The sequence below is a fragment of the Rhinolophus ferrumequinum genome, chromosome 5 (genome assembly GCF_004115265.2).
Source record: "Rhinolophus ferrumequinum isolate MPI-CBG mRhiFer1 chromosome 5, mRhiFer1_v1.p, whole genome shotgun sequence".
NCBI lineage: Eukaryota > Metazoa > Chordata > Mammalia > Chiroptera > Rhinolophidae > Rhinolophus > Rhinolophus ferrumequinum.
This window is the reverse complement of record NC_046288.1, coordinates 61,098,043-61,110,715: the sequence shown is the minus strand read 5'-3', so window position 1 is coordinate 61,110,715 and position 12,673 is coordinate 61,098,043. Positions and strand designations below refer to the sequence as shown.

The window sequence follows — 12,673 nt, the reverse complement described above, 5'->3', positions numbered from 1 at the left end:
AGTATATTAAGAATATTTTAACAAAATTAGACAAAACAAACCATTTACCAGCATAAATTATAACAATCTTAACATGTATCTACTACCTGGAGAGATCATACATATGTGAGTATAAAATTTATATACATGTATAATTTTGTAAATGTTATACATACATTGGTTACATAATTTACTTCCTTACAGCAAAGGTAGTTTACATAGCCAGTGATTACCAAAATTAAATTGTTCTTTAATGTCCATATTGAAATATCACCTTATTGTGTGATATTCATGACGAAAGAAAAAGATTTCATTTTTTGACTGAGATTGCTGTGTGTATACTTCAAGAATAAAAAATTGACATGTTTATAGGAAATACAAGAAAATGATATTTGAAAAAATCTAAAATGTAAACCAAGAAGGTTAATAAAGTAAATAATAAAATGGGAGTAAACAGTTCACATCTGCAGAGACCAAAACTATTTCTAAAATATTATTTCAAAAATAAAGTGTGCTTAAAATGTCTCTGGTTTTTAGATAGAAGAGGGGAAATGTGTCAGAGCAATTTAATATTCTCAGTGCTTTGAAATTTCTCCCTTAACATCTTATTACAAAAAGGAAAACAAATTCTAGATTTTAGAAATGTCATTTGTGTGTATACTTTTAACTTATTCTTTTCTAAATCAAATGTACCTAATTCTCACATCTTCCTTCAGTCCTCCTGCTCTGAGTCTTTCATCTTTGTTGTAGGGCTGGATATATTTATTTGCTCCCAGTTTTTTGATTAAGTGAGCAGTCTCTCTAGGTGGTTGCTGGTCTACTGTAAACAAATAAAAAACTATCAGTGTTAATGTCAAAAGAAGCTACACTGACATTCATCAAATTGTTGTATATAAATTGGTAACAGTTCTTTTCTATAATATTTGCAAATAATAAACTAGTAAACATTTTATTTGAGCACACTATAAATTGATATCTTAAAGTGTTAAAGACATAATGGGAAAATACATATAATATGTGGAGAATTTCTTATTTAGGCAGTTATAATATTTATATAGATCTCAAAACTTAGACTGAAAATTTCAGTTATTAGAAAAAGGGGAAGATAGCTGAAAGGTTTTATATACACCGAATCGTAACACCTACAGTGGGTCTGGACAATTTAAAGCAGGGGTAAGAGGTGTCATGTTGTTAATGTATTTGATCAGTTGTATTCTAGCTAGGGGAAATGTCTGCCTGAGCCTTAGACTTCTGGTAATTTTTGCTGCCACACATCTAAGTTATTTATAATACAAGTTTCTCTTTTTTTAACTTTGATCTTGGATGTGTAGCCTAGCCGCCTTTTCTCCATGGGAATCGTCTAAGTTTTTACTTTGGTATTAAAATACAACCTTTGTCTTTTTACTCCATGAGGAACTGTACACCCTAAGTAACAGAGCTGTCACCTTTTATGTGGACAATAGGTGCTAAGACTTTAATTCAGGGTGAATTCTTACCATGTTCAGCAAGGTTTACATGCTAGCGTTCCTTGTGACCATAGTATAAACACAGTTTATTCTTCTCTTGATTTGCCAGTTTTGGAATTATGTACTTTTGACATTTTTAATTGGGGGAAATTCATTATTTCAAATTTTGTTTATAAAGTTAGACTTTAGTATTTATGTCAGACTATTTTTAGTCAATATGCTATACAATGTTACTACTATACAAATATTCCAAAATAATAATGCAATACAGTTAATACTGACTGGGTGCTTCTCAGTGAAGCAACTGTTCTAAGCACTTTAGTATATTAACTCATTAGTCTTTACAACAAATTTCTGAGTTAGATTGCCACTGTTCTAATTTTACAGATGATGCCAGTGAGGCACAGAAAAAAGACTAAGTAACATGCTCAAGGTTAGTAAGTAAAATAAAACTGCATTTTTAAAAATACATTTTATATTTTTAGAACATTTTTAGATTTACAGGAAAATTATAATAGTGTATGGTGGAGAGTTCATATATACCCCACACCCAGTTTCCCCTATTATTAATATATTAGTATGGTACATCTGTTACTATTAATGAACCAATATTGATACATTATTATTAACTAAAGTCTATACTTTATTCATATTTCCTTAATTTCTACCTAGTGTCCTTTTTCTGTTGCAGGATCCTATCCAGGATACCACGTTACATTTATCACCATGTCTTCTTAGGCTCCTCTGGGCTGTGACAGTTTCTCAGACTTTTCCCTGTTTTTGACGACTTTGGCAGTTTTGAGAATACTGGTCAGATGTTTTGTAGAATGTCTTATTCAAATGGAATTTGTTTGATGTTTTTCTCATAATTAGACTGGGGTTGTGAGTTTTGGGGAGGAAGACCATAAAGGTAACGTGCCGTTTTCATCACATCATATCAAGGATTCCTACTATCAGTGTGACTTATTAGTGTTGATATTGACCTTGACCACTTGGAGATAGCTGCACTTTGAACCCAAACAATTAATATGGAGATTATGCTCATGTACCAGTAGGCAGTTCTCTGTGACTATTCATGTAATCACTGGGTTCAACTTGGATTAACATAATAGTTAATGATTCGTTCTAACCCGTTTCACCTTCTCTCCTCAGCTAATTTTCTTGAAATTGCCAAGCCTGGCTGGTTTACAGGTATAAGCTCTTCAGGTGGCTGCAACTCTTTATCCACAGTCATCTGACCCATCTTATTGCTTGCTTGCTACTTTGTTCCAACTGCAGATATCCGTCAACTGTTTCTTGGTCAGATGATTTGCTATGTCTTTGACTCAGCTCGGAGGCATTTAGGTCCCCCTCCTCTCCCAACAGGGCTTATCTTCATAGTATCACCTTTTCTCCAGAGCTGTCTTCTTTTCTTGGCCCTCTTTATGTTGTCGCCACATCTCATTGTTTGAACTAACCTATTAGTTCTGGTTCAGTGTGAAATTAAAATTTTCTGCATTTCCACATGAAAAATATTTTGTTTCCATAGATGGCAAAGAAGTTCAACTATAATGTACTTGTATCTGGGAAGGACGCATTGCGTTGTCTTCCTTTACACATACATGACCAAGTCCTATCATGGATTTCCTTCACATTAACTATGGAACCTCTCCCCAGAAAACACTGTGTTTGTGTGTATGTGTGTGTGTGTGTGTAGGTACATGCATGTATGTGTGTTAAATATCTTGTATACAGTTCAAGGAGTTCATTAACCTCCTAAAGCCTATCAGTACGCTATATAAACCAGCATTCTTATTTTTAAGCAACTGAAATTGACTGGCTGATTATATAAACAGAACAGGAATTTTTTGGAATCATATCAGTTCCCAGAACTGCTGGGAAAGCTGAAGAATCAGCTTAGGAAAACGGATAGGCACTACAGTTGCACAACTGGCCTTTATAACTCCAGATTTTTAAGGCAGATGAAACTATCTTTATGCCACTTACTGCTTATATTTTATTTGTTCCTTTGTAACTGGATAGTGAGATTTTACGTTTCTAGAATTGGCTATATTAGGCATGAAAACAATCACACAAACACACACACACACTACACATATGCTCTATGAACCTTGCCATAATATTTGATCATTTAACTGTAGGGAGTACATCAGTACCGATTAGGCTACAATGATATAACAAAGAGATTCAGAAATACAGTGGCTCAAATAAGACAAAAGTTTATTTCTTTGTCACCTAACAGATGGGCACGTGGTCCAGGGCAGATAGGTAGTGATGCTTCACAAGTTCACTCAGAAAGATTCCTTCCATATCATTTCTCCATCTGTAAGATGTTATCCTTTCTTTATGGTCAAATCTTACTCGGGTTCCCCTGTGCAATCTAGCCTGTGGGAAGGACCAAACTAAAAAAAGGTGGACATTAAGCAAATAACACAAGTTGCATTTATCAGCTCTGCTAACATTCTGCTGTTGAAAACAGTCTCATGGCCACAGCCAGTTGCATGAGAGATTCAGCGATGGTAGAAATGAATAATGGTTTGGGGGTTAAAATCAACAGGTACAATAGGTGAAGACAGCTGAATAAAATTCTTCAGTTTTCTGGATCTAATTTTTCTATTAGTTTCTTTCCCACGTTACATAATAGTTTTATCATAGAGACACTGGAAAATAGAGATAAGCAAAAATGTCAAAATAAAATTCACTAATTAGCCTGCCACCCAAAATAACCATTAGCAATTTGGGGAAGTATCCTCCCAGGATATTTTTTATACATACATAATAAAAGTATGTGTTTTTAGAATAAAAATCTGGATCTTATTTTACATGATATTTTGGAATTTGATTTTTTTGCCCTAATATAAATATTAAAATTAGGATTCTGGTTGCAGAAAAACAGAAATCCAACTCAAAGTGACTAAAACAAAAGCTAGAAATTTTTTGTTTGTATAAATGAATAAAGAGTCCAAGAATAGAGCCCAGCTTTAGCCATGGTTGGATCCAGATATTCAAATAACTCCAGGAATCTATTTTATTCCCTCTGTAGATTCTGTTTTCCTTTGTAATGGCATGTTCTCATGTGGTAGCAAAAAAGCCACTAGCAACTTCAAGATTACTTTTCATTAGCTTAACAACCTAATGGAAAGAGAGTGACTTTTTTTAAGAGTGCCAACAAACATCTTGAAATTGATTCTGATTGGCATTGTTTGGATCATATTTCTACTCAAACAAATCAGTACTGCCAGGAGATAGGATACTCTTACTGGCCATGCCTCAGTCCCTTGCTCACTTCTGTTCTGGGGAAGATTTAACTCTGCCCAAGCCACGTGGACTGAGGTGGGAAACTCATGGTTTCCCAAAAGGCAGAGATGGGTCTGTTCTCGTAAGAAGGAATTCCAGATAGCAAAAACAATGTCCGCTTAAAACAGCTTTCCACGTCATTAAATATTCTCTCATATTTTTTTAAATGGCTGTATCATTCTCCCATGCACAGGTATAACTTTTGCTTTTTAAACTAGTATTCTGTTTTGGTTTTTTTTTGGAATTTAGGTGGTTTCCAATATTTTCCTGTTGGAAACAACTTGTGATAAACCCTCCCTGTTGCCATATTTCTGTACATACAGATGATTATTTCCTCTGGATAAAGTCCCAAGGGAATGCACATTTTTAGGGTTTTTAATTTGTATTCTCAAAGTCATTTCAGGAACATCCTTACTATTTTAATTCTCATCAGCATCATATGAGAGTACCCACTGGCGCTTCCCCTTCAAACTGGTTATTATTTAAGACAATTTGAGTATTATAAACAACATATAAGTCTCTTCACCACAGATAGTCTGGCCATGGGACCAGGAAAAAAAGCCCTTCCATGCCAAAATCAAAAAAATATTTGTCTTGAGAAAGGGAGAAGAGAAGGTATTCTTTATCTTTGCCTATTGTCATTTCTTTTTATACAAATGCCTTTTCCTTTCCTTGAAGGGGACAACCCCAACTCTTTTTCCTCCTCACTCATCTAAACTCTAAGACATTTCAAATCTCACGGGCTACTTGTTACCTTTTCAAACACTCGTCCCTACTGATCTTTCCCTTCTCTATATTCCAATAGCAATCCCATTCCAATTGGAGATATGCAAGATGATCAGTTAGAGAAATGGTTTAAAAATATATATATGTGTGTGTATATACACGCACACACACATACACACGCACACATATATACTCACATATATGTGAACTATATTTTGTCTTATCCTTTAAATCTCTATTTTTCTGTGCTTTATAATATCAATAATGCTTGTACAGTGGTATCTGTATATCGTTTATAAATTAGTAAATATTCATATATTTGGGCACATGCTTTAAAGTATACTGAAAAAGCTATGCATAAAAATAGTTAGAGACTGCTAGCCTATACTAAGCAATTTACATTCTTATTTTACATTTGTGGTTTTGAATATTTGTAAAGGATACTCAAAGATTAACAATATAATAATTTGCACTTTTGTGAAAGCATGAATTCTGAATGCCGCAAGCTTTGTGGCAGGTGGCTAGGAGTAAATCACTTACCTAGGGAGTGATCCAGGCAGAACATTTAGAGTTGCAATGCAGCTTTGTTTTCTACTCAAATTTATGTACAGTATAAGTCTCATGAAGTTATTTTTTAGAACTTTTGAAAAATTACTCCATTGGAAAAAACCTAATGCAAATTCTGGTGTTGAAAGTGAAGAAATCTAAATAGTTTATAATGAAAAAGGTAATATTGGTCATGATACATATTGTGTGTGTACACACGTGTGTGCAATCTAAGGAAATGCAAGTGTTAGGTGGTGTTGCTGTTTAGATTTTTCCAGTTTATGAAGCTTGAGTCTTCAAATTCGAAGTCCCTTCAGCAAAGAATCATCTTTCTTTGCATCCCCACAGTTTACTGCATGTTAGGAGTTACTCTGTATATAGTTGGTGACCTGATTCTGCTTGAAACTTGCATCTTTTCTATGTTTAGGCATTTTTCTGCCTTATAAATTCATTGCCTACTGCAGAGGGACAATGAGCTAAAAATTAGATGTTTCCTCGTAGCCTGGAAATATTCAGCAATGTATAGTTGATTACAGTTAAAGTCTGTTAGAAAAGATTTGAACGATCTCATGCAATTCTTTGAAATACGATTTGCCATCTTAGTAGCATCATATAAATAAAACTAAGCAGAGATGTTAGAGGCATTTCCTCTGTTATCATGTAAAAGATCAAGTAGAAATCACGGAGAAATATATTTTAACGCTCCATAAATGGTCTATTCCCAGATATTTGTATTGCGGGTTAGGCTGTCTACTGGGTTTACTAAGGCCATTTTAATTAGGAGGTATGAAATTTAGTTATAAAAATTGACAATGCTGGGATCAATTTTTAAGAAGACAACCAACCAACCAAACAATCAACATGTAAAGACAAAAGAGGGAGATTATAGGCCTTCCCATTGGCCATTGGAAAATGCGATTCTGCTAACAATAGCTTATCTTGATTGTGTACTTATTTTGTGCTGGATTATTTTTATTTCATTTAACAATCCTCCCTGTGGGATCCTCTAAAACAAAGTACTATGTATTATTTATTCCTGTTTGGCTATTGAAAAAGTAAGCCTTAGAGAAGTTAAATAACTTGTCCAGAGTGATACATAGTGAGAGAGAATTGAATCAGCGGTGTGCAATAGAACTCTGCATTGATAGGAAGATTCTATATCTGTACCATCCAGTTCCGCCACTGGCCCTATGGGGCTATTGAACACTTGAAATATGACTAGAGCAACTAAAGAACTGAATTTTTATTTTACTTAATTAAATTAAAACAGCCCCGTGAGGCCAGTGGCTGCTGTATTGGACAGCACAGTTCTAGAACCTTCCTAAAATGCTCTTCATCACTACACCGTACCTCTCTGATTTAACCCTCCAAAGCACATAAGGAAAAGAATTAGTAAGGAAGTATTACATTGTAAATTACACAGAGCTAGAACAGTAAAAGCAGTTTGATCTCTGTCCCATGGGAACCTAAAAGACTTGCTCTCATTCCTAGTTAAGGAGCAGTCATATAGCAATAGACTTTTGTCTAAGATCCTTAATTTATAATGTATTGTTTTTCTGTTAAATGATCCTCATTCATAGTGTGCCATCATTTCCCCTTCATCCTCTTGTCGTCACTGATGCCTTAGGGTAAAGGTAAGCAAGAATTGCCATTCCTTTGTGAGTGGTTGGAGCACCACTCTGAACGCCTCCTAATCCTGGCTTTGTAACCAGCTGCCTATGTGTCCTTGGTTGATCATTTCGGCCACTGGAGGCCTCAAATTTTCTCATCTGCAAAATAAGGGAGTTGAAAGAAATGATTGCATAGGTTCCTTCTAGATATAAAAATTATGCATATAATTGTTCTAATGCCTAAGGTCCTATAACTTGTATGGAAATGCGGTAAATTATTTTTTTTCGTAAATTCTTGAATTGTTAAAATGTATATGGAAAGTCCCAAATTTCTTAAAAACAAAACAAGAAATGCTAGAAAGCTGTGCAGCTCTTTAAGTCATTCAGTAGCTCTGTTCCTTACTCTTTCGTGCTCCTTTTGTGAATGGAAGCTTCACTTTTCTATAGGATACAAATGAGAAGCCTGCACTTCTTTTGGTCCTTCATTTGGAGCAGTAGAAGTGATTACTATACCCACAGTGAATTAATTGCCAATGACTTAATTGTCGCATTGAAATACATTTGATATGTGATGGCAGTTGAAGCCTTGAGAGCAAATAACGAAGTTTGAAATTTTCTTGTAGAAGCATAAGTTGTTGTTTTGTGAATGTGTATGTATATAAATGATTTGACGTTTTACCTTTATGCTCATTTTGAAAATAACACATAGCCCATTAAGTTCTAGTTCACTTAAGATATTTTATCAAAGAAACTCAGTTTACACGTTTGAAGTAAAGTATCTATTGTGTAAATCAATGTTTGGAACCTATAAATTCCTCACATGCTGGTTTGTGTAATGTATCTGTCTCTTGCCTGAAGTGCACGCCAGTGATCTTCAGCCGGTGATATGTGTTAGGATCATCTGTAGGGCTTTTTAAAAATGTGATGTTCAGGTCTCACCTCAGACTTAGTAAATCAGGTTTAGGGAATGAGGCCCTGAACTTAGATGCTGAAATGCTCCCCAGGTTATCCTGATTCATGCCAGAGGTTGACGAACCAACACCCTGAATGTTCGTCACGGGAAAAGAGATTGTCTCTATTAATTGGGCAACATCAGTGCTGGCCTATAAAAATGAAATGGTGATAGCATTATTAAATTCTGTTGTTCTTTCAAAACTTAACATTGATTCGCATTTATGTTTGATGGTGGCAACTCACTGAAAAAATATTCGGCTAACCAATTTTCTTGTCATTACTGAAAATTTAAGGTAAAGTATAAAAAATGTGATATAAAAAGGAACTCTAGGAAAGAAGTACTTGAATTATGTACTTCACAAATTGTCCTTGGAAGAATTTATGGCTTATGAAAATTAGATGGTCAAATTTTCTCTCATCCTTAGATTACTAATACTCTTATAATCATTTGTCAGTATTTTGATAACATAAAACTTCATGTTATTGAAAAATGTTTTAAATCTTCAAATTGCTATTCATCAAAGCTACCATTCTTTGTTTTTGCTTATGTTATGTTTCTCATAGATTTTAAATGGTTTCTAATTCTCATTTATATAAGCAACATGTATAGTTATACATTGCTCAGTACATTTTTATGTTAATGATCTGAAATGTAAAGTTGAGTATATTATACTGGATTTTCCAAGTCATTACACCAATAATATTCATAGTATACAATACATCCTTTTCAGATAATACGTATTTTTCTTCTATTGTTATTGACAATTATCCTGGAAGAACATTTTTTAGGGCTCCTGTAACTGTGGTAGTTAAAATGCACCGGGCTGGGAGGATTTAGGTAGAGATACGTATTAGTCAAGGCACTGCTACCTTCTCAAACTGATAGATCGCAATCCAGTGAGCGTTCTTGTGAGTATAGTCGGCATAAGTGTTCTTATTCAGTGACCTCCCGTGTGTGTATTTTACTACTTCCTTCATCTAAGTCCTTAGTCCTCTCCCTTCAACTAGCGGATAAAGAATGGAAAAGGCATACCTGCTCCTAGCCACTTTAGCCTGGAGGTGACAGACACAGTTCATTCCATCTTAAGACCTCACCCATCTTTGAGGGGTGCTGGCAGCGTAGCTGTATTCCCCGGAAGAAAAGGAAAAGGGTTTTGGTGAACACAGCAGTCTCTAGACAGCCCTATTTCTGCGGTGAATGAACTCTATGACTCCTGGCAAGGCACTTCATCTCCTTGGCCTCAGTTCCCTTTACTTTAAAAGTAAAAGATCCAAGGACTTTTTTTTTTGGATAATGTTATTAGATATTTATATTAAGAAAATTCTCATGAGATATAGTGAAGCTTGATTCAAGAAAGGATTTGTCAGAATCATAATAACCTTAAAAGTGAATCTGATGAGAAATGAGAACCAAGTTATGGCACAGTGGGTGACTTTGTAGTCAAATGCATAACCACGGGATGTTGATTACTTAATTCAAGTTATCTTGGAGAAGGGATCTTGGGGGGGTGGGGGAGGGATGGATTTATGATTTCATTGTTAGTCCTGATCTTTTTACTCTTTACTATTTTCATCAGTAAATCATATGAAAACAGAACTCATACTCTTTAAATTATAACGTGGAAATTTCAAATAATTTTTAGGTACCTGGGTTAGGCCATCAAATTCCTTTAACCTGTAATATAAGTTATAGTTTACCTGGGTTTTTGACAATTGGCCAGAGAATCAAATGAATTATTTATAATGCCGCTTTTATGACAATATGTTTCATACTTTAAATATCTTATAAATGAACTAGGAACATAATCCATTTTTAAGTAAAAGATGACTTGGATTTATATCTCTGAAATAGTTTAATTGCTTTCCTGCCTTCAAAAAATGGTCTCTTACACCCTTGAATATAATGTTAGGAGATATGGCTATTATTATGACTATAGCTTGGATCTTTTTCAGCAGAGATGTTGTGTTGACCAGAGAAGATACCTAACAGACAGGCACTACAAAAAATATGTGTAGCTATTAACAGATGTCACATTGACTCACAATATTTGTAAGACACACATAAGATTTGAGCCATCATTGATTTTGAAAGACAAAAATGATGAATGATTATACATTAATGTTGACTGGGGGCATTTATTACTTCTATTACATTTGAAGGCTTTAAAAGCACTTGATAGCAAAGATCTTTTTAATCTAATAGTGTTATTTCTAAACGTGTGTTATCTTTCTTTTCAGGACTTCCAATAGTAGTCAGACATTATCATCCTGCCATACTATGGAGCCATGTTCATCAGATGAATTTTTCCAAGCCCTTAATCATGCTGAGCAAACATTTAAAAAGATGGAAAACTATTTGAGACATAAACAGTTATGTGATGTAATTCTAGTTGCTGGTGATCGCAGAATTCCAGCTCACAGGTAATTGTTTTCTAAATTTCTATATACATGAAATATTTCCTTGACAATTTATGTATATTGAGGTAACTCATTACAATTGACCATTAGGATGGAATGTTTTGGGGAAGGGTTATATTTCATGGAATTTCTGCAGAGAATACAGTGTATATGAAATTATTCCACATTAGATGACCCCAAAAGAGTCACTTTCTCTCTGTAGAAGCACAAAACACACCAGCCTTAGATCAGTCAGTATTGTTGGGCATAGATTTCAGGTACTGTAAGCATCATTCACCCACCTAATTCTATGTATTAAATTAAAATGGAAACAAGAGCTGTATTTAGAAGCAAAAAAGCTGGTGGAATGGAGTAGCAAGAACTGTTAAGGATTTTTAACTAACCACAGCTACCCCAACTTTTGTTTGCTGACCTCCTTGAAATATGAAAAGCAGTGGTGCTGGGGAACAAAAGCCTTTAACACAAATGAAGTATTATTTCTTGATGTAAGAAAAAGAAAAAAGCTATTTAATAAAGAACAAGTCATTATTTTTTCTTCTGATAATTCCATAATCAATTGTTCAGTGTTAATCACCATTATGACCCCAAGGGGTTTTTTATGCCTGTCAAAATTAATTAACATTCTATCCCAAAGGTTTTGTTACACTCTCCAGAGTGAAAGTAAACTCAGGAAGATGGCTTTGGTCTTACCGTTTTCAGTGACTCAGTCAGCATGAGAGGCTACTACATACTGTGACAAGAAGTCCATGTTATGAGCATCCGCTTATTAGAAAAGATACTTCAACCTGAATTTCATAGAGGCATCCCAAATTCTCTATTTCCAAAACAAACTCATTACCTTACCTCTCACGCCATCACCATGTCACTTAGTTTACCAATGCAAGACACTCCTCACTAGACTCCTGTCTTTATTTCTTTCCCCTTACATCCTATTTTCTACGCAGCTATCCGAGTGGTCCTTGAAAATAGAACTCTGATGCAGTCGCTCCGCTGGTCCAACTTTTCAATGACTCCTCATGTCACTGAAAGCCTGAGTCCTCCCCATGACTTGTGTAATGCTCTGGCCATTACCTCTGATGCTCTGTCCTACTCTCCTTCCTGCTCCCTCTGCCTGAGCCACACAGACCCCTTGTTATTCCTTTTATGTGCCAGGCATGCTATTTCTGCCGTTGGAGTTTTGTATTGGCTGCTCTTCTGCTCGAATGCCATTCCAGATACTTGTATGACTGATTCCTGCACCTCCTTTAGTTCTTTCCCCAGTCATCATCTTCCAGTGAGACCATCTGTTTAAACCCGTCCTCCACCCCCATTTGCCTTTACCCTACGTTTTTTCCCCCATGGGCACTTATCACTTTTAAATATACTATAGAATTTATTTCTGTTGTGTGTTGTTTCCCTTCCCTCTAGAATGTAAGACTGTAAGAAAAGGGATCTTTTGTCTGGTTTTTACACCGATAATATCTCAAGTATCTAGAACAGTGTCTAGTATTTATTAGTTCTGCATTAGTATTTGTTCAGTGAATAAATGAATGGCAATTCTCAGAAGAAAGCTGAATGACCAGTAAACATTTGGAAAGATCTTTAACCTCACTAGCAATCAGGTGAATGAAACAACAGTGAGATACCATTTAACACCTTGCAGATGGCCAAAATTTTCAACATCTGACAATATTGTGG

At 35.1% G+C, this 12,673-nt stretch overlaps 1 protein-coding gene across 3 annotated transcripts in view; it reads left to right on the top strand.

Annotated features, from left to right (window-relative positions):
* The window catches only part of KLHL5 (kelch like family member 5), a 65,701-nt gene that overhangs the window by 20,998 nt on the left and 32,030 nt on the right, over nt 1-12,673 (top strand). For all 3 annotated transcript variants that reach the window (XM_033106165.1, XM_033106164.1, XM_033106166.1), the window contains one exon: nt 10,817-10,999. In XM_033106165.1, coding sequence (XP_032962056.1) covers nt 10,817-10,999 — 183 coding nt within the window. The remainder of the gene's footprint in view (nt 1-10,816; nt 11,000-12,673) is intronic.